Source organism: Budorcas taxicolor, chromosome 8, assembly GCF_023091745.1.
Source record: "Budorcas taxicolor isolate Tak-1 chromosome 8, Takin1.1, whole genome shotgun sequence".
NCBI lineage: Eukaryota > Metazoa > Chordata > Mammalia > Artiodactyla > Bovidae > Budorcas > Budorcas taxicolor.
The window spans coordinates 20312411-20340010 of NC_068917.1; the positions used below are offsets into that span (position 1 = coordinate 20312411).

General features: G+C 39.3%; 1 protein-coding gene across 1 annotated transcript in view; it reads right to left on the minus strand.

The window, feature by feature from the left end:
* Positions 1 to 7367: 7367 nt before the first annotated feature.
* IFT74 (intraflagellar transport 74) overlaps positions 7368 to 27600 on the minus strand; it is a 92565-nt gene continuing 72332 nt past the window's right edge. Inside the window, exons 16-19 of the mRNA XM_052645018.1 lie at positions 13556 to 13719; positions 12437 to 12562; positions 8869 to 8929; positions 7368 to 7542 (exon numbers count right to left, since the gene is read on the minus strand). Of these exons, the coding sequence (XP_052500978.1) occupies positions 7424 to 7542; positions 8869 to 8929; positions 12437 to 12562; positions 13556 to 13719 (470 nt within the window). The 3' untranslated portion in view covers positions 7368 to 7423. The remainder of the gene's footprint in view (positions 7543 to 8868; positions 8930 to 12436; positions 12563 to 13555; positions 13720 to 27600) is intronic.

A 27600-nucleotide genomic window follows, 5' to 3' on the forward strand; every position in this document is an offset into this window, starting at 1 on the left:
CTAAGACATCATCCCTGTTTTCAGGGAGCCCACTGCCTGGTGAAAGACCTCATAGCTTAGTAGAAATGAGTGAGAAGTCCTTCCTACCACCTGGTACCTGCCTTAAAGAGGGAAGAAGAAAGTATTTGTGGCTCAGTAGTATCAGATGAGGACGAGATGCTCAGATGACCCCAATACTTTACAATAACACCACTAGCATTCAGGAAACATTTAATAATGCGGTTTTCATTGTTTTTGTTGCTGCTACTGTGGCTTTTTATATCTTTAGATGAGGCCTAAAATGAACTCATTAGTTGTTACTAAAATTTATCTATGTCTGATGCTAAGTCACTTCAGTCATGTCTGACTCTGTGTGACCCCATAGATGGCAGCCCACCAGGCTCCTCTGTCCCTGGGATTCTCCAGGCAAGAACACTGGAGTGGGTTGCCGTTTCCTTCTCCAATGCATGCATGCATGCCAAGTCACTTCAGTCGTGTCCGACTTGTGCGACCCTATGGACAGCAGCCCACCAGGCTCGTCCATCCAAAGGATTCTCTAGGCAGAATATTGGAATGGGTTGCCATCTATGTCTAGTGACACCTTAGAAGTAAATAGGAAATAAGTAGTCATGATTCAAATTTCATTATATACTTATCTTAATCACAAAATCATTATCAACGTATGAAATCAGGCTGATACATAGAAATCTTTGAAATGATTCCAATACCTGAGAGGACGTGAGTCTGAGTGAACTCTGGGAGTTGGTGATGGACAGGGAGGCCTGGCGTGCTGCGATTCATGGGGTCGCAGAGTCGGACACGACTGAGTGACTGAACTGAAGAATTCAATTTGGCAAGCTAAAATTCTCTAAGCCTCTTGTAGAAGCAGAGGAGATACCAAGGGAAAAGAATGAAGAGTGGACAAAAAGGTAGAATTAAGAGAAAATGATGCCACAAAATGCAAAAGAAGAAAAAGTTTCAAGAAAGTGTGGCTAGTAATTTTAAAGCCCACATAGAAATTTTACTGGAATAAAATCCAGTAGTCTACTAATTTTAGTAATTAAAATATCAATGGACCTAGAGATTGTCATACTGAGTGAAGTCAGACAGAGAAGGGGAAATATCACATGACATTCCTTATATGTGGATTCTAAAAATGAAATGATACAGGTGAACTTACTTACAAAACAGAAAGAGACTCACAGACTTAGAGAACAAACATGGTTGCTGGTGGGAGGGATGGGGGTAGGGATAATTAGGGAGCTTGGGATGGAGATGTACACTCTGCTCTACTTAAAATGGATAACCAACAAGGACCTATTGTATAGCACATGGAACTCTGCTCAAAATTAAAATGGATAACCAACAAGGACTTATTGTATAGCACATGGAACTCTGCTCAAAGTTAAAATGGATAACCAACAAGGACCTATTGTATAGCACATAGAACTTTCCTCAAAGTTATGTGGCAGCCTGGATGGGGGGAGTTTGGGGGTAAATGGACATATGTATATATATGTGTGTATGTGTATGTGTATATATATATATATACACATACACACACACGGCTGAGGCTGAGTCTCTTTGCTGTTCACCTTAAACTATCATAACATTGTTGACGATACACCAATACAACATAAAAAGTTTCAATAAAAGATATCATTGGTTATGTTAACAAAAGCAATTTCAGTGGAGTAGGGGGAGCAGTGTTTGGAAAAAAGATTGGGGTATGAAGAAGACTAGTCTTTTAAGAGTTTTGAATGTGAAAAGAATGGGAGGAAGATGAATGTGTTTCTGTATTGACAGGATGTAATCAATGGAGGAAAGGCTAAAGCCATAGGAAGAAGGGGATGAAAGACAGAAAATTAAGGAAGATTCAGAAGGAATCTGGAACAGATATAAGCACCAGTATAGGAACTAGTCTTAGGAAGAGAGAGGCCTTCTTCTAGAAAAGACTTAGAAATTATGCTTCTAAGCCATATTCTCATGAGAGAGATGCATAGGTGCTTCTTCAAACTCAAAGTCCCAGGCCCTTTCAGTTATGCTGCATTCCTTAATAACTATGTACAAGCCGAGGAGGAAGGTGACAAAGGAAAGACCCACAGAAAGTGTGTAACTTGGGTTGTATGAAGGGGCGTTCTCTCTTCTAGTGAGGACAGTATTTGCAGAGAGCTGCTTCAATGAGGAAGGTTAAAGAAATGACTAGTTATATTTGTATGGTGAATGCTTTTATCACAATGGATAAAACAAGGATAAAGTCAGATTATTACAAGATAGGATGAGGGGTCTGACGCTCATGGTAGTTGAAATTCCAGTGAGTTTTCCTTACTGAGGTGCAATGTGTTAGTGCTAAATATCCTTTCCAGTCTTCATTTGGAAATGTCCCTTCTGTTTACATTTCTGAGGCTGTGACCACACAATGTCGAAACATTAGCTTGGTATGGAATTTCAGACAATCAATCCAACATACTCTTTAAAAAATTCTTTTCATCAGGTCATACCTTAATACTTACTGAAGATAAGTAAGAGATATGGCTTGTCGAGGTTATTGTTTAGGGAGGGGGATGGCAGTGCACACTGAGGTCCTGAAGTTTCTTAGAAATAAACAGTCTGACAAGTCAGAGTATGTGGTAAAGAAAACTTGTCCTGGAAATCTAATCTGTGGTCAATAAAAAGATACTCGATCACAGAAATTTTGAATGTTTATTTTATGGCAGAGTTTTACCTTTTTTTTTTTTTTGGCTGAAGTAGGGGCATCTTGGAGATAATACAATGGTGAGAGGTTTTGTAAGAAGTTTGCTTGCCTCCTATTGTCTGTATTTCTTTCAATTAGCTGTCTCTTAGGGTCTCTTATGGATGCTTCTCATGGTCTAACTGGCTATCTCAATTGTGCCACAGCTGGACTCCTACAGCTTCACCAGAGCCCCTTCTCTGACTGAAATATTTCTAGCAGGAAAAGGAACTGAGCCAAGGAACACGTTCAAGGGCAGATGTCCCTAGGAAGGTAGGGCCAATTGGCAGTAAATGTCCATTTGGCCTTCTGATAACCACCATGAGCAAGGCACGGGGCTTTTGTGACATTTTAAAGCCAAGAGCTCTAGTACACTGCAGAGATTTAGGCTTCATCCATCCATCTACTGTTTGGCACTTTTGTTATTTCCTCCCAAGGGATGCCTGCTTTTCTCTGTAGGCTACATGGGAAGTTAGAGAGGCTGGAAAAGCAATTTTCTCTTCCTCTCCTTCTTAACCATTTCCCCTACTCCTGAGACACAAAGCCCCTGCTTCGTCCTTGGCTGGGGGGGATGGGGTGGTGCTGGTTGGCCTCTAAGGTGGCCCTCCCCCCTCCAGTAAACTGAGGGAAAGTTCATTTTAACAAGAAGCTATTTAAACACCGAGAGAGGCTTTTAAAAATGAACTACGTTTTACTTTAATAAAAAATTCAGGTTGAGCTTATGGACTATATCAAATATTTTCACCCTCAGCACTGGTGGTGTAGTGGTGAGCATAGTTGCCTTTCAAACAGTTTCACCTTCATGTTAATCAAGACTTCCTTTAGTAGGGTGAATTTATCTGTTGAAAGTGAGAACACAGAAATGAGGTAATATTTCAGTTTGGCTAGTTGTAGTTCTTTCTTGATCTATACCAAATACAATTCTAATCAATTGTTTGCTTTTTTTCATGGTATCGCTATGTTGTTATCATGGTAAAAATACTGTTTTACAAAAAGATGTTGAAATAAAACAGTAATTTTGAAAATCTCATTTTAGTTTTTATATTTTTCATGTGAAATGCTTACCTAGTGTATTTAAGCCTCTTTTAGGTAGAAGACCGCTCAATTCTCTGACTCATGCTTCCTCCAAACTCTCTTCTACACTGGACTCTCCAGTGGGTGTTATTTTCCCTCCTGTGACACAACTTCTCTTTATGCGTAATCACTCTTGACTTGAAGAATAAAGTCGACCAAGCAGAACAGCCTATTTACCAACTAGGCTATTTATACACAGGTTATTCCCATGTCCCTTGAGATTATACAGTTAGTTTCAGAGCAGCAATTCATTACAATATGTTATGAGGAAAGATACTGAGGCAGCAAAATATAATCTATTATCTACTAAAAATAAGCAGTAAGAATTAACCTTGTGTTATTACAAAGTTATAAGTATTTTAATAGAATTTTTAAAATTATATTTTTAGTATGAAAACACATTCTGCATGGCGTTCCTAGTTAAAACACAAGAAAATTTTTGTTATAATGATGAAGGCAGTTTGGTTTACTTAAAACAACTAAAACAAATATATGCAGTGCACTGTCAATGTGGATAATGCCAATGATGGTGAGTGCAGGCACATGCTTGCACACTGCTATTCGCGTCATGTTCCTGAGGGCAATTTGTGTCAAAAGGCCTTGGACTCTGGCTTTTGACTCTCTGAGCCAATCCTGCAAGTTAAGCACTATTATTCCATTTTATAGATGAAGAAACTGAAATTCAGAGACGAGTTAAGCACTATTATTCCATTTTATAGATGAAGAAACTGAAATTCAGAGACTAAGTAACTTCCCTAGGTCATATGAAAAGTTAGCAGTGGAGCTGTGGTTCAAACTCAGTTACATAATTCAAAGCTTATGCCTAACCACACCCCACTAACCTCATTCAATACATGGTGTTTGTTTTCAGAAAGTATTCCTATAATAAAATAATATATAGCAATTTAACATGTTGCTGTACAGGAGTATATAATGACATGAATAAGTGTTTGCAAAACTATAAATAGCAAAAGTTTAAGAACAGTATGATTTTAATTTAAAAATATATATATAAGTATATAATGAAAAATAGGTATGTATGACAGATGTATATAGATGCACATCTTGAGACTAATGTGATCAGAAGTAATTTTCATTTGATCTGTCTTTCCTAAATTTTCTACCTTTGTATTAAAAGCTATCTTTTTAAAGATGCTCAATCTCAGTTCTCAAACTGTGAATCTGCGATTTAAAGACACAATCTGCTTCTATTTCAAAAGGTAGATAAAAATGAGATACATTAATTTTAAATTAGATCACCACAGTTCTCTAGTAGTCTGTCAGTTTCTTCCTACTTCAAGTATGAATGTTCTTATTTATTAAGGTTGTTTATGCTGGAATCATATAGCTAAAGAAAACAACTACAGAGAAATTGGGCAGCAAGAACCCCTGGAGCTTCTCTTAACTGATCTTTTATCTCCAGTGTGAACAGCATGACTCCATGCTCTAATTCTCTTACCCCGCCTGAATTTTACACTGTAACATGAAACCAGAATACGGTCCAAATCAGGGACTCCCATTAGTGAAAGAGTATAAAGAACTCATGTTTATTTACTGATAAAGATAATGGTGGGAAAAGCACAGATTCTGCTAGCTTTCCGATGTTGGTCTTCATTAGTAAGGCGATTCAGCATGTTTGTTCAGTCTGCAGCTTCTTCCCATGCGACTCACAAGGTGTTATTTCAACAGGAATGAAACTCACTGAGCAATGTGACTGACTGAGGAAGAGCCGGTTTAAGCAGATAGTAGCCTCCAGGTCTATCCTAGCAGAGAGAATATTCTTGTTGGATTTGTTGAAAAGCTCTGAGAGGAAGGAAGAGACATTAGTAAGAATTTCCTTCAGATAACACATTATAGTTTAAAGAAATCCTGCTCAGTTATGTTCCCCCAAATATCATATATGAGTAATTTAGCATGGAAGTTGGGAATTTTGCTTTTTTCAAGAAAGTTACAATCTTTTTCTGCCAAACTTCACAGTGTTATAATACAAACACACATATATAATGACGAGGCAATTTTCCTCCTACTTTCTTTCTGAGTAAAGACTGGTTAAGTTCTAGCTCAATGATTATAGCAGAGCTGTCTAAACTATCATATGTCCTTTCTACAAGTATTAACTGTATATATGTTTTTAATTTGAATTTTTATTGCACATCAATTATATGTACATCACAGATAATTTTGAGAAAGTACCAGAAAGTTCAATGAAGATGAAAAGACCCACAATCCCAATACTCAGAAAAAACTGTAATATTAATAGTACATATTCTTCTTGAACTTATTGCATATTAGCATATTAAGGGTTCTGAGCAGACAAGGAGAAAGAGAATAATTTACCTTTGTTTCAAATAATGCTTCCCAAATTCCTTTGACTATGAATCCTTTGATGGTATAACACCTATTAGAAACCTGAAGAACTCAGGATCTAAGGAACATACTTTATGAATGCCACCTTAATGAATGTGTGTGCAGAATCTTCGGCCATACTAGTAATCCAGAGTTAATCAAATTCAACAATGTTCACCCTTCTACCTAAACTCACACAGAACTAAAACTGAATAATTTAATGATAAATATTTACTTCAGGTAAGGAACATGCATGGGAACTTTCATCATATGTAAACTGTATCTCAATAAAGCCTTTTTAAAAAGAAACTAATATGCTTCTGTTTCATGAAAACTGAGAAGTAGAATAACTTGAGGAATGCAAGATCAGAGCAAAGGAAGGACAGTTTTAAGGAATACTTTATTGTGGCAAAAGTGACTCATTCTTCCCAAACGAGAGGATACATCTTCAGTTCCGTAATGTCTCCTCAGATTGACATGATACATTTCTACCTCTTCCACCTTTTCCTTTCAAATGTGCCGGAAACGCTTATAAATTAATCTGCTCAAGTCCTCCTGTAGTACTAAGAGTGAATGCAAACTCCGGAATAAAAACGAACAGCATAGTCCAAAAGAGTCCACTGTAAATACAACATTTATTTTAAATTTTATGCTTTTCCTAGCAAATACATGTAAGAAATAATTTTTTTAAGTGCAAAGAGTAAAACTATTAATTCCCAATAAAGAATGTCTTAATTTCACAAAGGAATAACTGACATATAAAAAATGTTACGTATTTACCTGTGATTTCATATGCCTTAAAAACACATCAAATATATCTTGCTTGAGAAGTAAAGCTCAAAACTAAATACCTCCTTTCTATTCTTATTATCTATTTCTAGAAGCAAAAATTGGCAAGGTTGATAAATGCTAAATTAGAATCATACTCCAAGCATGCCTCCTATGTTTGACATATGAAAAGATGATAGCATTTGCTGCCACAGATGGATTATACTAACTAAATGAATAACAATAGCCACTTTAAGTTTGTTTTATCTCCTGGTTCTTTGAGAAATTTTTATCACCTACACAAAACAAATCTAAATATAAAAGGAGATGATACTTTTTTAATATATAAGCTATTTATTAAACTATTATACTATTTAAAGCATCATTCTTCAAAGAGGCCATGAAATTATAACTTTCAAAAATTGTTAGGTAAAACTTGTCAAGAGTAAGCAATTTTTTTTAATGGCGTGTACAAAGTTTAGCAGCAAGAGAACATTTCTATAGAGACTTGCAGTCGCTTCAGACTCAGTTTCTGCTCATGCTATGCAGAGCATCCACGATGCTTTTATTATATTCTGCAATCTGCTTGGACACATTCTTCATAATCGGCCGGTAATCACTCTCTTGACTCTTGGTTGCTATGACTAATTACATGAGTTAAGAGGGAACAATATCAATATAAATATTAATCTAATTCTGTGATGCAGAAAAGACTCAAATTATACTAGTGTTTTTCTTATTGAAAACTGAAGATGGCACAAAAAAGCACAATTAGAATAGTTTAAAAAAAAACAAACAGTATTTTAACAGATTAAGCATCAAACCTAAACCTAAAAGGTCTAACCCTAAAAGGCCAGGCCAAATTTGTTTCAAAAAAGTTCACCTATGGTATACAAACATTTTTAGAGTTAATATGTTATTCATCTCAATCTGGTCATAGAACAATTCAATGTTCAGAAGAACCACATCCTTTAGAGTACCACACAGAATTTCAGGCAAGTTTCTAGACATCACTCTGCTTCAAAATCACCTACTTTATGTCAGACAAAACCAGAGTTCTGGACTTTAACATATTGTGAATATAAATCTGCTTTTAAAATAAATTGCACAACCACTGGGAACTAGAGCCTTCAGCATCTCATCTGGAGGAAAGCTGGGTCCATGATGCCCTGAGAAGATGTTCAGTAGCATCCTAGAGAACCTATGCAACCAATGAGTTAGAATCTAGTTCTCTAATCAGAGTTGCTCTTGAATAGTCAAAGATGGGACTAGGAGACAACATTTTGGGAAATGTTTCTTACATTCCACAATACCTGTTGTCAGTTGCTGCTTCCATCTATGATTACACAAAAAGATGAGCAAAAAGACTTAAACATAAGTACTATCTTGATAGAAATAAGATGGGACATAAGTACTATCTTGGTAGATGAGATTGAAGGTCAAATTTCTCATGTGTACACTTCTTGGTTATCCCTCCTTTTGCTTCCCAGATATCTAAGGTACAACATTATAAATAACAAAAAATGACCATACATACACACATATACATATATATGGTTATATATAATTCTCCCAACAAGTCTATGAGAAGGAAATATTAGCTGTATTTCAGATGACAAAATTGCAGTTTATAGTTAACTGTCCAAAGTCCATAACCTATACATAGTAGAGTCAATATTTAAAATTAGATTTCCTGACTCTAAAATCTGACTACTTAGTCACTATGCCACACTATGGCTTTGTATGGTCTGCTTTCTATTAGTTACTTTAGTATACACACACACACACACACACACACACACTATTGTAGAATGGAAACTAAGTCTTATTCATTTCCCACATAGTTTAGCCAGTATTTTGTACATATTAGGTATTTGATGTTGAACTGAATATTATTTCAATCTTTAAAGAAATTCCTAGAGAAAAAAAAATCCCTCAATCAAGTTCATTTGCAATTTCTTAAAGGATACATTCTTTCATCACAAAATTATTTTGCTCATGGTGTTGCCACTTCCTCTCCAAATTTGTAAGCTAAAACACAAAAGAAAAATGTTCACCAGTGCCGATGTTCAAAACAATTATACACTCCTTTGAGATATAAGAAACAAAACCTCTCAATTTTAAATCTTTTCAACTCCCGCATTTTACTGAGATAAAGCCATGACAGACAAAACAGAAATTTAGAAAAAGTTAAACAACAGTAAATATAATACTAAATAGAACACTGAATTCAACAGGTTTACTCTGTTTACTTTAATTGGAACATATTTATTATACCAATGAACATACCAACTGAAAGACAATTTATGATATTTCCCTCTCCTAAAAGAACTTTAAAAAGAAGAATGGGACATGATAAGAATCTCTCCTTGAAATCTGAAGGTCTAATGCCATGAAAGTACTACATATTCTAACACTGTCAAAGGTTGAGCTATATAGGAGAAACTTCCTTATTTCCAGGGCTAAATTTCCTGTCTAATTTCACAAGCTGTGATAAGAGTAGAGCTGCAGTGTAAAGATTATAAGAGGGCTGGTAAAAAGCTGGCATTCTTACAATAATTTCTGCATCAACAGGAAGCTAATGTGGATATTATATTGATGGTTGCTTCCTCCAAAGACAATTTTACTGTTATAGAATTAAATTGTTTTTCTGATTTAATTAACCTTGTAACTCTGGGTTATGGTCTTTTTAAGATGCACATAGTTTTTTTCCTAAGCAAAGTCTGAAAAATGAAACATTAAAATAATGTTCTGCCTGAATATTTCCAAGAAGTAATAATCATTTTAAAAAATCTGATAACTGAAACAGCATTCATATTTCTTCCTAAACTCAAGTTAAAATTATTTTCAGGGCATAAGTTCAGTATCAGTGTAGCATCTATCCCATTGTTTCCTCCAAAGATAAATCTAGATATTAGGATGAGTCATAACTAATTATATGAACTGTATGTGCTGTGAGTTAATGCTACAAAATCAGATCCAGCTTCCCCTGATAGAACCTTGAAGCTCAGATGGACTTAAGGAAGTAGTCAGCAGTTTTTGACAATAAATCTAAAATAACCTTTTGCAAAGTCAAGTACCAAATTTTCCCTCTTTGTTCCATACAAAGGGGTGGCCTTATTATGAAGCAAACCTCTTAAGTGCTACATGAATACTGCTATAAAAGCAACTCTATGTCATATGGTCAAATTCCTTCTTTACTATACATTTATTTATTTCAGTGATATATATAAATCTTGCCTTTAAACCCCCAAGGATGTCAAGAAGCACAAATTTTTTTTTTCCCTACAACTTATTTTAAAAGTCTATCATGAGTTCTTTATATTTTCTCCCAAACTGTAAACTGCTTTTCCCTTTTGTTGATTGTTTCATTTGCTGTGCAGAATCTTTTTAGTCTGATGTGGACCATTTATTTATTTTTGCCTTGGTTGCTTGTGCTTTTTGGTGTTATAATAAAAACTTGTTGCCAAGACTAACGTCAAGGAGCTTTTCCCCTATGTTTTCTTCTAGGAGCTTTGCAGTTTGTTCCAATATAAATATGTTTAAATGATATCAAATAAATAACCACTCAAAAAATGTCTGTTATGCCATGTTATTTATAGATGTCAAAGCCAGTTTTCAAGAAAATAACTTCAAAAAATAGGGAGGCCAGGATTTGATTCAAACAACTGGGATTCGTAAAAGGCAAACCATAATACAGAGAAGCATTGTAAACTGTGATTTATGTTACAAATTCCTGTAAATGGGGTTAAGAATAAGATTATCACTTAATGTGGGAATAAACAAGGTAGCCACGGACTGGCTCTAAGAAACTGTGTTTGTTAAATGTTTTTGTCTTTAAATCATCTATTCAGTGAAAGAAGAGGGCCAAAAATCCATATGAAGTATCAATGCTCTTTCCTATGAACCATAAGACAATGGCCTCATTAACTTGTTCTTAGGTTTTCTTCTCCAGTATCCATTCCAACTCTAAACAGACTAGGATAAACTTTCTATTTACAAGTCTATAAATAGGCTTGTATATTACAAAGCAGAGACAAAGTAATTGACTAATAAATTAGAAACATGTAAATTAGTGACTTATAAGTTGGACACCACTGAGAGACTGAACTGAACTGAACTGAAGTTTGTGGCAAACTCTGATGAGAGTCCATCCCTTTTATGACGAATATAAGGTTTATCTTTTTTTTAAAAGGTACAGACATACAATGAAATAGCTGACATCCTAAAAATATCAAAAGAGCTTGAAAACATTTAAGTAAGAAAATAAATGCTTAAAGACTATATGCATAGAATGATTTCATTATCTGTAAGAACAATATAATTAAGGGTGTATAACTGCAAAGGTAAACTCCAGGAGTTGGTGATGGACAGGGAAGCCTGGCGTGCTACGATTCATGGGGTTGCAAAGACTTGGACACTGAGCGACTGAATTTAACTGAACTGCAAAGGAAAAAAGTTTACAAGGATATTATACCAAAATGTTAATGATAACTGTCTATCATGATCATGATACCATGTGAAGAAAAAACAATGCATTTAGCATTAATAAATCATAGCTGCAAATTGTTAACATAGACTAATTTGATGTGAGAATGACTAACCTTTATCAGACCATAACTGATTTTGTATATGACACACATGCTTCATTTAATCCACCAAAAAATACTTATTGAACACTTACCATGTGCCAACCACTAACACAGTGCTGGGGAGAAAGTGAGTGACAGAGACAAGGCTTCTGCCCTTCAATATAGAAGACCTCAGACCTTGTTTAGGTAATTATCAGCAGGATGAGTGATATGGAAAAGGTTTGCCTTTGCATCCGGAGTAAAACATCATAAATGTAAATAAAGAAATTCAAGAATAGGACTGCTCTTCATAGCATTATTTGAACAGTTTTAAAATGAGAAATAACCAAAATGTCTAACAATTTGCTATATCCATACAGTCAAATATTATATAGAATCATATTTTTAAAAAATTTACTGACAAGGGAAAGAATAGTTAATAATGAAAAACAAGTTTCCAAATAATAGGTACAATATAGTACCATTTCTGTAAATATACAGAAATAATGTATACTTACGTGTATGTATAAAGTGAATATATTCATACTACATACATATAGACTAGAACTATCTATCCACATATGCATAAAATCATCTCTTCTGGGTGGTGGGATACTAGTCATTATGGCTCATTTTCATTATCTGTGGCATTGATGTATCAGCAACGTTTCTGCATTAAAAACACTTTACTTTTGATATTTTTAAAAGCTATTATCATAATGACTGTTCCCAGAATAGTGCCAACCCTAGAGCTGGCCTTCGATATAGGTTTAGAGAAGGCAGGAGTAAACTCATTCTGAGTGGAGACTGTATACAATCTAGCTATCTTCAAAGCCAGAAAATCTGATAGGTAAACAAAGCAGATTAAAAAAAAGGAATGGGTTTCTTTGAGGGTGAAAATACAGATTAAAAGAACATGCCAGATAATCTAAAAATAGAAATGAATTTCAGTCTTTTTCTTTTTTACCTGAGAATGTGTCTCGTTTTCTTGCAGTTGTGTTTTTAGTGTCTCACATTCTGTGTCTAGTTTCTCCATTATTTTTTTAAAGGCATTTCTGCGAGTTGATAATACTGTTTTCTCCTGATGTAATTTCTAGATGGATCCAAATGGAAGTAAATAAAAGGCTTTAGCAGGTATCTAGTAAATCAATTAAAATAGCATTTAACTTAAATAATTTCAATAATATTCTACTAAAATCCTACCAAGGCTAGAAAACCTGTCTGTAAAAATATTCTTCTAACTATAAAAAAGCTAAATTGTGTTGTTGTTGTTTAGTCCCTAAGTTGTGTTTACTCGTGCAACCCCATAAACTGTAGCCCACAAGGCTTCTCTGTCCATGGGATTTCCAGGCAAGAATACTGGAGTGGGTTGCCATTTCCTTCTCCAGGGGATCTTTCCAACCCAGGGATCAAACTGAGTCTGGTGGATCCTGGCTGGTGGATTCTTTACTGCTGAGTCACTGGGGAATTTCATAATAAGCCAAATTAATATTAACAATATAAATAATAACTTATTAGGGCTGCCTTATGTGTTTGTACTCTACCAGATTTACTTTAAATTAATGTAAATGGCAATGAAAATCCACTGAGAAGTCTCAAGTAGAGAAATATCACAATCAAATTTGCATTTAACAAAGTTTACATTTGTTGAAGGGCTTCCCAGGTAATGAAGTGGTAAGGAACCTGCCTGCCAATGCAGGAGATGAAAGAGATGCAACTTTGATCTCTGGGTTGGGAAGATCCCCTGGAGTAGGAAATGGCAACCTGCTCCAGTATTCTTACCTACAAAATTCCATAGACAGAGGAGCCTGGTGGTCTATAATCCATGGGGTCTCAGAGTTAGTAATGACTGAGGACACACTTATTATATTTGTTGAAGTACTCTACTCCTTGCTTTTCAATTTTTGTCTTTTGTTTTGAAATTCACTCTAAATTCCTACTTTGTATATAAACATCTTTATTTTTTCCTTATACATCAAGTAATCAAGTGAAAATAAACTTATGAAGTTTTAAAAACTCATATATTATTAAATTTAATCAAGAAAAACAATTTGAATTACAATTTCATAGCATTGTTACCATTTACCTTTTTCTTTTCTTCACCTGATGATTTTAAAGCTGCCAAATCATTATATGTCTCCAGATCAGTTATCATTTGCTTAATTTTATTTTTTAGAGACTGTTGTTCCTCAGTCATTTTACTTTCCAGAAGTTCCATTTTCTGTAGATCCAACTGTAGCCGCTGACTGTCTGAAATGTAGGAAAATTCAAAGGCCATACTTGGTTGAAACTTCAGTTCTTTCACAAAAGGAAATGAAATCACTACATCATGGTTTACAAGAGTGTCTGCACCAGAAACATGTTCATTGTAACCATTAAGGCAATATCAATCTTTAAAAAATTACTCACCCTCTAGGTAACCAACATAACCTGATTACGTATTAATCATATTTGTCTCCATACTCATATAAACATACAAGAACACATATAGTTCTTTTTCTTACATCATAATTAACATATAAGATAAATATTATTTTTAGTGTGTGCATGACATACATACACAGTTATGTGGGGAAAAAAGCAAGTTATGAAACATTATGAGCAAAATTTTATAATTACATATAGTCAGTTCTCATTATTTGTGGTAGTTATATTCTGTAAAATCACTGTACACACCGAGTTAGCAAGCATTTAACTCCTATGGGAAATATAGAGTTAGTTTCTGTGAGCCTCTGACAATATTTTTATCAAGAAACTAATATATAAATTTGCTTTATGTATATTTCTCTTCAAATATACTTTACTTAATATATATTATTAATTTGCTAAGACTGAACTAAAGGCCAACCATGAACTATGCCTCTACAAAGCTTACTCTAACAGACATATTTTCACTGTAAGGCATATCACAGCCTTCTTCTTAGAAACACTTGTCAACACTTCAGCACTATACTTGGAGGCCATTTTAAATGGCAAAAGCATGAACAAAAATACATAAAAATGTGGCTTTAAAAAGCGACATTAAATAATGTACCATGAAAAGAATGCTTGTAAGTATGTGACCTAAAGCAAGAGGCATAGTGCTGCCTTATTCAACCTCCACTGAGAATCTGAGCATTCAAATTTTACACCTCTGCATGTGTTCACAAATGACCATGAAAGTACTGCAAATATGAATTTGAAATACAAATTAATTTTAGTGAGAAAGCAAATTTACAAATACAGCATCCATGAATAACGATGACTGCACATTTGTGTGTGTGTATGGGTGTGTGGTGTGCGTGTTTCTTTCTTTCAAAAGTATTGAGCATCTACTATGTGCCAGGTGCTGATGGAAATCAACAGAGACACTTTTCACTCAAGAAGCTATATTCTAGAGGTTAAATCAGAAAATTAAAGAAGCATTTACAGTAAACTGGATAACTATAAGATTCCAGGATACAAGATATCTTCTACTATGAAAAGATAATGGATATTGGTCAAAAGAATTCTCTAAAGCTATGCCTTTTAACTGTTGCCTTAAGTATTAGGAATCAGCCACACAAAGGAAAAACTGAGTTTCCAGAGAAAATAATCATCATGTGCAAAAATGTCTAGAGGTAAGAAAGCACAGTATTTCTGGGCAAATAACAGAAGTTTGGTATGCCTAGAACCCACAGTTTGAAACGGGTGGTGGTAGGAGATAAAATGGAAAAGTTGAAGGATAAGTTCATGAAGGGCTTAAGTCAAGATAGGGAACTGGGACTTTATGCTAAGGGCCATGCAAGTCATCAACGAGTTTCAAATCACAGAGTGACATGGTTAAATTTCAGAAAGTTCACTCTGGTTGCCACATGGACAGTGAATTGAAACAGCATAACTATGCTCAAGAAGACCAGTTGACTCAGTGATTTAGGCAAGAAATCTTACACTGCTGAGAATTTTTTTTTCATTAAACAATATTTATTAAATGCTTTCTATGTGCCAGGCAAATAGAAAGGCATGGAGAATATAGCAATGAACAAAGAACTTACAGTTCAGTGGAAGAAGGCTATACATATATTTGATAAAATATACAATTAGTGAAAATGAAAGTGAAAGTCACTCAGTCGTGTCCGATTCTTTCCAACCCCATAGACTATACAGTCCATGGAATTCTCCAGGCCAGAATCCTGGAGTGGGTAGCCTTTCCCTTCTCCAGAAGATCTTCCAACCCAGGGATGGAACCCAGGTCTCCTGCATTGCAGGTGGATTCTTTACCAGCTGAGCCACAAGGGAAACCCAAGAATATTGGAGTGGATAGCCTATCCCTTCTCCAAGGGATCTTCCCGACCCAGGAATTGAACTGGGGTCTCCTGCCAGATAAAAATAATTGTAGAAACAAAGCAGGAGAGATCTGGAGGGACTAAGAAACATGAGGGATTTGGGATTAACAAACAGGCAATCGACCAAATACAATGGTTGAATGAAAGAAGTCAGTGCAGAATCCCACTTCCAAATTGAATACATGAGTGTATGGGAGGGTAGGCAGAAAGAGATAAAATTTTTGTCTGTAGGAGGGAGAGATGATACATTGAAAGTGATTTAGGATTTGTTCAGTTTGAGAAACCTCAAAAACATACAAATAAAGATAAGTAAATATGCCCATATAGAGAAATATGGGTTGAAAGCCCAGAGAAAAATGTGAGATCAGAAGATACAGTTTCTAAAACTATCAGCGCAGACATGGCACCTGAAGCTATGGGAATGGTTGAAATCATCAAGAGAAAAGGATTCATGACTGCACTTACAAAAATACCAAATTTTTAAAGACTAAATTAACATGAAGGATCCATATAGAATAAGAAGTGACCAAAGAAATAAAAGAAAAGTCAGAAGTCATGGGGAAAAAACATTTCAAGAATAAAGGAGTGGATTGCAGTGCAGAATATTAGAGACTTTTTTTTTTACTTGATTTAAATTTTTATTTTTACTTTATTTTACTTTACAATACTGTATAAATATGTGTTGCATTTACTGACCAGGAGAACCTGGGTATTATCTCCTGAGAATAGATTTTTATATAAAGAAATGGAACCAAGAGTGAGATTATTTTAAGAAATTTGGCTGGGAAACCTTTGAAAGAGAGGAATAGCTGGGCAGAAAATACTTGGGAAACGTTTTTTCCCCCAAGAAAATACAGAAAAAAGACTAAAAGGATACCAAAATTTTAATAGTAATAAACTTTTGATAGTAGGATTATATTTTTACTTTTTATTTATGCTTGCTTATATCTCTCCTAAATCCTCTATAATGACTATGAATTACATTTATAACCATAAAGTAGTATTTTTAAAAATTCCATTCTGGTAGAATTAAATATTAATACCTACTTTCTCTATTTCAGAGACTTAACTTTGTGATGCTGGCTTTAAAAGTCTCTTTTTTAAAGGGAAAAGAAGGAAACCAATATTACTGAGAACCTGGAAAGTACCTGGCTTTATATATTATCTGATTTACTTTTCATAACAGCCTTGAGATAGGGTGGAAGGGGTAAATGTTACTATATAAGGAAACTACTGAAGGTAAAAGGAGAAAGGGGCAGTAGAGGATGAGATGATTAGACATCAATGGACATGAATTTAAGCAAATTCCTGAAGACACTGGAGGACAGGGGAGCCTGGCATGCTACAGTCCATTGGGATGCAAAGAGTCAGACATGAGTTAGCTACTGAATAACAACAAAAAGCTTAGAAAGGTAACTGCCCAAGGTCAACAACCAGTCAAGCTTTGGTGCTGAGTGATATTATCATCATCTCTATGAAATATTCATTTTTAAGATAACAAATATCGCTTTATGACCCAAAACGCCTCTATGAGCTAGTGAGCTATGGAAAGAGGAACAGTAATACCTGACCAATTTGTCCAGTAGGGGACAACAACTGGCGACCATGAAAGGACACCTCCATTTTTACTGGGGCTGACATCCAGATCGCTCAGGGTACTCCAGGACCAGCTTGCCTGCCGACGGATCTGACCCAGCAGCCACAACTGGGACTCGTTTGTCCCTGGTCTCCTCCTGACGCAGACAACTGGCCAGGGTGCCCCGACTGGGTAAGGAACAAGAGATTTTGTTGACCCCCTTTTATCTCACCCCCTCCTTTCAACCTATCCCATCCTATTTTTCTAGTCCCCCGGTCCTGGACACAGGAGTCTAGTCGAAGGGCCTCAACCTGAGCTGAGGATTGGAGACTGATCACCTCTTGGCAGAGAACTCGAACTCTGGTTCTGATTTCTGGTAGGGCCGAGTTCCAGTCCTCCCTTCTCTGGAGACCCAGGGAAAAGTCCCGTTAACACCTGGGTATCTGTAGGTGGCAGGAGACGTCTGTAAGGCCACCCCCTTTTTTTTTCTTTTTCCTCTTTCTCTCCCCGCACTGTTATACCTTTTGTCTTTTCCCACTCCTTCTCTCTCAACCTGGCCTCTTTTCCTCTCTATGAAGACCCAAGTTATTTCCATTCACTCTGTCTGTCGATACTTGGACCTGAAGTTCTGGGTCTTTGCAAGAGATTTTCTGAGAGGCTACGCTCTCTGCTCCCCATCAATTGTGCTTTCTGTTCTTGGGGAGACAATCGGGCGTTAGAAGCCCTCCACTGGGTGCCCTGTTTCTATAAATTCAGCCATTTAATTGAGCATTTGGCTGAGTGCTTCCACGTGGAAGTGATTGACGGGGTTCAGTATAGTCACACTTGGTCTTGGGTGAAAATTAACACCCTAGACTGCAAGGAGATCCAACCAGTCCATTCTGAAGGAGATCAGCCCTGGGATTTCTTTGGAGAGAATGATGCTGAAGCTGAAACTCCAGTACTTTGGCCACCTCATGCAAAGAGTTAACTCACTGGAAAAGACTCTGATTCTGGGAGGGATTAGGGGCAGTAGTAGAAGGGGACGACCGAGGATGGGATGGCTGGATGGCATCACGGACTCGATGGACATGAGTCTGATTGAACTCTGGGAGATGGTGATGGACAGGGAGGCCTGGCGAGCTGCGATTCATGGGGTCGCAAAGAGTTGGACAGGACTGAGCGACTGAACTGAACTGAGACACATCCTTAGGGGTCAATTCACCTTTCGGGACCAGTCCTACAGCACCATTGACTGTGCTTACTACTGAACATTTCCTTTGGCGCATATACAATCAGGCAATTTGGGATCAGGAGAGAGCTTACAATCTCTCTAGAGTCAGATATAGGGGCATCGACCCCAATACTTGTCCCCTGGGAATGAGACATAAACTATACTGTCACTAAAATGGGAAATAAGCCTAGCTTTCCTTTAGACACCCCGCTGGGTTGTCTTTTGGCCCACTAGGAGGGATACCAACTGGAAGGGCTAAAAAAGAAAAAACTTATCAAATACTGCACTCAATACTGGCCTACTTACTCCCTGGAAGGAGGGGAAAAATGGCCCCAGTCGGGATCACTTGGATACCACCATTTCACAGCTCAGTCTATACTGCAAATGCGAGGGTAAATACAAGGAGGTTCCCTATGTCCAGGCCTTTATGGCCCTCTACCAGGACTCCAGGAAAACGGGAAAATATAAGCTTGAGGACTTTGATAAATGCTCTTCCAAAATCCTTTTAGCAAGGACTGAAACAGAAGAGCCCCTTGACCTTCTCTTGACCACCTCCTCTTCAGCAGAGAAATCACGGGGAAAGAAGGCTAAGACACACCTGGGAGTCACGAGCTTGGACCCGGAAGCCAGGAGGCTAGGCCTGGGAGTCACGAGCTTGGACCGGAAGTCAGGAGACTAGGCCCAGGAGTCACGAGCTCGGACCTGGAAGTCAGGAGGCTAGGCCCAGGAGTCACGAGCTCAGACCCGGAAGTCATGAGGCTGGGCCCGGAAGTCGTGGGATCTGAAGGGAAGTCACTCACCATTGCTTCGGCTCCTCCTCCATATGTTCCCTCCTCCATGGGGTTACGATCAGCAAGTAAGCTTTGTCCTCCAGAGAAGGAAAGGTCATCCTCAGACAAAATCTGCCCTCTAAGAGAGGTACCAGACGGGGAGGGGGGAACTATGCACGTTCATGTTCTGTTCTCTATGCAAGACATTACCCAATGCAAGGAACAATTGGGCTCATATTCCGAGAACCCCCCAAAATTTAAGGATGAATTTGAGTGTCTTAGCCTTAACTTCCCCCTCACCTGGAGGGATATAATGGTCATCCTCACCCAGTGTTGTAATGATGAGGAAAAAGCTCGAATCCTAGATCAGGCTAGAAAAGTGGCTGATGAGAGACAGCGGGTAGATGTCAGTCTGGCCCCTGCTGAAGAGGCAATCCCCTCTACAGAGCCAGACTGGGATCCTAAGGGCAGGAAAGAAATCCTTAAGACACCTCATTACTTGCCTAATACAGGGAATAACCCAGGGTGTCCGAAAAGTTGTTAATTATAGTAAGATAAAAGAGGTTACACAGGAAGAAAATGAAAATACAGCTTTTTGGGCAGACTCACAGAAGCCTTTAAAAACTTAAAGAAGACAGATCTAAAAAGTATGGAAGGAGGAGTCCTGTTGGCCCATTCCTTCATAACCCAGGCAGCCCCAGACATAAGGAGAAAATTACAAAAACTAGGAAAAGGACCAGAGACCCCAATTTCCGATTTGGTGGAGGAGGCAAACAGGGTGTTTTTGAACAGGGACCAGGAGGAGGGAGCAAAAGGAAGCCCGAAAAGATAGGAGAATAGGCAGACCCAGGCCTTGGACCAACAACAGGCTAAAATCCTGGCTTTGATTCATCCTGCCACTACGCAAGAGTCCAGGGGAGAACAAGGAAGGAAAAAGGATCTTAATAATCCACCATGGCTGAGACACACCCAGTGTGCCTACTGCACAGAGGATGGGCACTGGAAAAGGGAGTGCCCATATCGCCCTAAGGGAAGGTGTATGGAGACCCTTAAACCTGCTGCCCAGCGGCTGGAGAAACCCCCACGAATGGTGAGGTTCAGATCACTCCTCTCAACCCTTGGGTGACTCTAAAAATAGAAGGTAAGGATGTGAACTTTCTTGTAGACACAGGGGCTGCCTTCTCTGTTCTTCCTTTCTGATTAGGACCTTTAAACTCCCAGACTAAAACGGTGATGGGGTAGATGGAAAGCCCCAAAGCCGAAATTTTACTAAGCCCCTCCATTGTAAGGTGGGCAAATGGCAAGGAACCCACCCCTTCTCATACATCCCTGGTTGCCCTGCTCCCCTACTGGCGAGAGACCTTCTTTGCCGCCTCCAGACCAGAGTGACTTGGGGAAAGCTAGAAGTTGATAATTTCCTTTGCCTAGTGTCTGAATATTTATAGTCAGATGTAGAAAAGGAGGAGTCTCTCCCTTTCTTAGATGAGGTCAATCCCCAGGTGTGGGATATCTCCAGCCCTGGTCTAGCCATAAATGTTCCACCAGTCAAGATTCTTCTGAAGCCAAATGCTCCCTACCCCTGGAAAAGACTATATCCCTTAAAACCAGAAGCTCTTGAAGGTCTTAGACCATTAGTTAACAAATACCGAGATATTGGAATTCTAATCACCTGTGAGTCTCCCTGCACTACTCCAATCTTGCCTGTTAAAAAACCAGATGGATCTTATCGATTTGTCCAGGATCTAAGAGCTGTTAATGAAGCTGTGGTTCCCATCCACCCCACAGTCCCAAATCCGTATACCCTCCTATCCCAAGTCCCAGGAAATGCTAAGTACTTCTCAGTCTTTGATCTTAAAGATGCCTTCTTTTGCATTCCTCTCCATCCTGAATCCCAAAAACTCTTTGCTTTTGAGTGGCGGGACTTGGAAACAAGGGAGGCCATACAAATCTGCTGGACTTGACTACCACAAGGGTTTTGGGACGGCTCTCATATTTTCGGGACTTCCTTGGGGAGAGAACTAAGGGAATTAACTTTAATAAACAGCAATCTAATACAATATGTGGATGACTTACTCATAGCTAGTCCAGATTTTACCAGCTCTCAAAGGGACACTATTAAAACTCTAAATTTCCTGTATGAAAAGGGCTATCAAGTCTCCCCCAAGAAAGCTCAGATTAGCTTAACCCAAATAAAATACCTTGGACTTATAACTATGGAAGGAAAAAGAATGCTCGACCCCCAGAAGAAATCCCTTTTCTTAAATAACCCATACCCCCAAACAGAAAAACAGCTTAGAGGATTTTTAGGAATGACTGGGTTTTGCAGGATCTGGATTCCTAATTATGGCAATCTGGCCTGACCCCTATATGAAAAGTTAAGAGGGAAAGAGGAAGAGCCACTCGACTGGGATGAGACCTGCAAGGCGGCCTTTAATGCCCTAAAAGAGTCTATCACTACAGCCCCAGCTTTAGGCCTCCCAAACCTGGAAAAGCCTTTCAAGCTTTATGTTTCTGAAAGGATAGGAACTGCTCTTGGGATGTTAGGACAAATGATGGGGCCTGTATTACAACCCGTGGCTTATCTCTCAAAACAACTAGATGAGATGGCCAGAGGATGGCCCACTTGCCTCCGGGCAGTAGAGGCCACCGCTCTTATGGTTAAGGAGGCATCTAAGCTGACCCTGGGTCAGCCCACCACAGTGTATATGCCTCACCAGGTGCAAGCAGTCTTGGAAACTAAAGGGGATGGTAGGTGGATGACAGGAGGAAGGATCACCCAATACCAAGTCTCCTCCTTGACACTCCAGAAATAAAGTTGAGGGTCTGTCAGACTTTAAACCCAGCCACCTTACTGCCAGATCCCCCTACTTACCCTTTGGATCACCAATGCATGCAAATCATAGACAAGTTATACTCTTCTCGCCTGGACCTATCAGAGACACCTTTATCTGACCCAGAGGAAAAATGGTACACAGATGGCAGTTGTTTTGTAGAAAAGGGAGAGAGAAAAGCAGGAAATGCTGTAGTGAGCCTAGAAGAAACTAAGGAAAGTGGGTCTCTTCCTTCAGACACCTCAGCCCAGAAAGCTGAACTTTGTGCCCTGACAAGAGCTTTGGAATTAGGGGAAGGAAAGAGGATTAATGTGCACGCCCATGCAGCAATTTGGAAGGAAAGAAGGATGCTCAGTGCTCGAAGCTCTCCTATTAAACACAAAGAGCTCATTCTCAGGCTCCTGGAGGCAAACTTCCTGCAAAATTAGCTGTCATCCACTGTAAAGGTCACCAGAAGGGGCAAGAAGAGGCGGCCCAGGGAAATAGAAAAGCTGATCAGGAGGCAAAACGAGCTGCTAGGGAAGCTACCCCTGTCACTGCTATCTGCCCCCTTTTCCCCAAGCAAACCCTGACTCCAGATTATACCCCAGAGGAACATTCCTGATATGCTGAGCGGGGCTGGGAGACTGGGTCACATGGGTGGTTTCAGACTGTTCAGGCCCAAGTAATACTCCCTGACTCTCAGGTTTGGGAAATTATTAACTCCTTACAAAAAAGTACCCATTTTGGAAGAGATAATCTGGAAATCTTCCTCAAGCCTATTCTCTACCATCCCCAGTTGGCTAAGGTTGTTAGACAGGTCTTAAACTTGTCCAACATCAGGGATCATACCCAGGAGAGGACTGGCAGATGGATTTTACAGCTATGCCAAAGACCCAAGGGTTTTCTTATTTGCTAGTCTTTATTGACACGTTCACAGGATGGATTGAAGCGCTCCCTACTAAGAGAGAGCCACAGAAGTCTGTAAAGCTCTGCTGAAGGAGACAGTACCTAGGTTTGGGTTGCCTCGATCACTTCAGAGTGACAATGGGCCCTCATTTACAGCCACGATATCCTAGAATCTGGCCGCATGCTTAGGCATAAAATACCACCTCCACTCATCTTGGAGGTCTCAGGCTTCGGGAAAGGTAGAGAAAGCCAACCAGACTCTTAAAAGGGCTCTGGCCAAGCTATGTCAAGAAACACATAATAAGTGGATCCATATGCTACCTATAGCCCTCATGAGGGTATGGACAGCCCCCAAACGGCCACTATTATTAAGCCCTTATGAAACGATGTATGGATGTCTATTCCTAACTTCTGATTTGTTTTTTGATGAGGACACCAATACTCTCTTAAAACATATAACTGATTTGGGAAGTTTTCAACAAGAACTCCAATGATATGGAGAACAGATCCTCCCTAGACCACAGGAAAACTTGAAAAATCCCCAGGAAGAGCCGGGGGACCAAGTATTAGTAAAGACCTGGCAAGAAAAAGGGAGTCTAAGCCAGTTGTCCAAAAAATGGACAGGACCTATCAGGTTGTCCTAGTAACCTCAACTGCTGTAAAAGTGAAGGGTCTATCTGCCTGGGTCCACAATTCTAGAATAAAACCCTATGGCCTACAGGAGGGGGGGGAAGGGGACTGAGACTCCAAAACCAGAGGACAACTATTCCTGTGAATCTGTTGAAGATCTCAGACTCTTGTTCAGGTGGAACCACATCAACTCTCCTTCAGATAAGTAAAAATGCATCATATGATGTTCTTCCTCTTTCTAATCATATCTCCCTGTATGGCTATTAATCTCTCCCTAAACGAGGCATATACACTTGCAAACCACACTGCTTCTCGACTCAACCTAACCAGCCCCTGCTGGATCTGCATTAATGGCAGAAGTTGGGGATATGTCCAATCTATCCCAGGGTATCAGTGGCCCACTCTTCCAGCTGAGCTACATGCTGTTACCCAGTGTGCCCCATCTGGTCGTGGTATGGCCTTTGGGGAAAAAGGGGAAAAATATTCATGCCTTGGTATCAGCAACAACTGTCTATATTTACCCCCTCAATAACATCTGCAATCCCACCTGAGCCCTTATTTTCTCTCTTGACTAACATTCCCCAAGTGACCTTCCCTATCTGTCTAAAAAGCGACTCCCTGACAGGGGTGTCAGTGGGAAATCTAGGCAACTCACAATGTGCGGTGACTTTCACTGTTGAAACTGATGGGAAAAACCGGGACCTAGAAATTTCACTAGGGTATTATGATTTAGCCCAAAGTCTGGGAACTAGAGGTTCTGGCAGAACTGACACACTATACCTATCCCCAAACATGAGGCTCTCCTCGAATGCTATTAACCAGTCTCGAAAATCCATGTTCTATTCTGGACGACCAAAGAACCACACCTGGTCATCCTGGTTTCTAAATCGGGCAGGCAACTCTGACCCCTGTTACTCCCTTGTAGGGGTACCCACCCCTGAAAACCTAACCCTATGGTGGGAGCCTAAACGAAATACTCTCTAGCTTGAGGACAGAACCCAGGATGCCTCACAACACTTGAATCCCTTCCTAAATGCCCTCACTGCTGCCGGTTTTGCAGCAAGTGGAGTGACAGTCTTCTCTCAGCTACTAAGAGACTGCCCCTGTTCCATTATAACATGTTCCAGTTGTAAGGCAGATGGAAATCCTGTTCCTCTTTGGCAAACCCGTTTTGCTGCCCAGCTTAAACCCAGTCATGGTGTCTATTTCATATGTGGGGATAAAGCTTATTTATCCCTACCACCTTTTTGGTCAGGAACTTGCTCCTTAGGGTATGTTACACCCCACATAGATCTGGCCTGGAGTAATACCTCCTTGCCTTTACCAGTATATACTGATCAGAGGATATGTCGTGTGGTAATATTTACCCCTCTTTTCCTGGCATTAGGACTGACGGCTGGTTTGACAGGAGCTGCCATGGGGGGAACTTCTTTACATAAATTTCAGCAGCTTTCTACCAACACTGCTGTAACCATAGAAAAAACGGTGAGGACCCTCCAACGCCTAGAATCCCAGTTAGACTCCCTAGCCGCAACGGTCCTACAAAATCGTCAGGCCCTAGATTTACTGACTGCAGGACAGGGGGGCACTTGTCTCTATCTAAAGAATGCTGTTTTTATTACAACCAGTCTGGGCAGGTCCAAGAAGATATCAAGGGGCTTTTGGAACAGGCCACAAAGATCTGGGAATTGCGTTCAACAAGTGTATGGAGTTCTCTTTCTTTCCCTTCTTGGCTCCTACTGTTCATGGGTCCAGTGGTAACTATCTTATTAGGCCTCCTATTTGGCCCCTGTATACTCCAACTCCTTACAAAGTTTATTTCCAGCAGACTCCAGCAGTTTCAAACTAAATTGCTGTTACTACAAGGGTGGAAGCTGGTTTCAGATGTGGAACACCCCAACTTAGATCAGGTAGAGAGAGACTTCTGCTCTGCTAGGCAGGGCTACGCCCATGCACAGCAGGAAGAAGTTATAGAAGAAAGAGACCTCCGCCCCAATTCCCAAGAAGTATCATGAGTATGAAGTCTCTCAGGAGGGAGTTGTTAGGGGAAGCACACTGATTGAAACCGCCCACCCTGGCCAGGCACCACAGTAACTATTTGCATGAGTTGTTTTATGACAGGAGGTCCTGATAAGGAATATGGAACTAATAAGCCACCACCAACTGGAAGAGTTCAGGAAAGGTCTAAAGGAGACACCTCGTGTCTGTCCACTTCCCAGAATCCCTCTCGCTAGCATCCATCTTGGCTGAGCGATGTGTGCGCCACCAGGAAAGACTCTGAATTAGAATGATTGGCCAAAGACCACCCAGAAACTAATCCCATCACCATAAAACCCGACATTGTGAGCCACGTGGCAGAACAGTTCTCCTGGGTTCCCTTACCCAACTGCTCTCCACCCGGGTGCACTTTCCCAATAAAATCTCTTGCTTTGTCAGCACATGTGTCTCCTCGGACAATTCATTTCTGAGTGTTAGACAAGAGCCCAGTTTCGGGCCCTGGAAGGGGTCCTCCTTCCTGCAACACTACTTCAGGCTTCTTTCCCCAGGCATCATCCATTGTTCTGGAAATTTTATTCCAGGTAACTCAAAACCAAATACTAAAATGGAATTGAAATATATGTCCTGTATATCAAGATGAAGAAATCTGAATTCAAACCTGGTTTGAATTTGCCAGTTTCCTCTCTCCTGTATTGCCAGAGACTGGCATGGGAATAATCTGATACATACTGTAGTTACTAATTTGTAGAGGCATACAGTGATACAGTTTCATAGAATATTTTATGTTCATCTTTCCTCTATTTTAAAGTAAGGATATGAATACCTCCCACCCAAAAATATAGTGGTATTTCAGAGCTGTTGTTGTTCAGTCGCTCAGTCATGTCCAACTCTTTGCAGCCCCATGGACTGTAGTATGCCAGACTTCCCTGTCCATCACCAACTCCCAGAGTCCATTGAGTCGACTCATGTCCATTGAGTCGGTGATGCTATCCAACCATCTCGTCCTCTGTTGTCCCCTTCTCCTGCCTTCAATCTTTCCCAGCATCAGGGTCTCTTCCATTGAGTCAGCTCTTCACATCAAGTGGCCAAAGAACTGGAGCTTCAGCTTCAGTATCAGTCCTTCCAATGAATATTCAGGACTGATTTCCTTTAGGACTGACTGGTTTCATCTCCTTGCTGTTCAAGTGACTCTCAAGAGTCTTCTCCAACACCACAGCTCAAAAGCATCAATTCTTTGGCACTCAGCCTTCTTTATGATCCAACTCTTACTTCCATACATGACTACTGGAAAAACCGTAGCTTTGACTAGATGGACCTTTGTCAGTAATGTCTCTGCTTTTTAATACACTATAGTATAGGTTTGTCATAGCTTTTCTTCCAAGGAGCAAGTTTAACTTCATGGCTGGAGTCACCATCTGCAGTGATTTTGGAGCCCAGGAAAATACTCTGTCACTGTTTCCACTGTTTCCCCATCTATCTGACATGAAGTGATGAGACTGAATGCCATGATCTCTGTTTTTTGAATGTTGAGTTTTAAGCCAGCTTTTCCCCTCCCCTCTTTCACCTTCATCAAGAAGCTCTTTAGTTCCTCTTCACTTTCTGCCATAAGGGTGGTGTCATCTGTATATTCGATGTTACTGATATTTCTCCCGGCAATCTTGATTCCAGTTTGTCCTCATCCAGCTCGGCATTTCACATGATGTACGCTGCACAGAAGTTAAATAAGCAGGATGACAATATACAGTCTTGACATACTCCTTTCCCAATTTGGAATCAGTCAGTTGTTCCATGGCTGGTTCTAAATATTGCCTCTTGACCTGCATACAGTTTCTCACGAAGTAAGCAAGGTGGTCTGGTATTCCCATCTCTTGAAGAATTTTCCAGTTTGTTGTCATCCACACAGTCAAAGGCTTTAGCATAC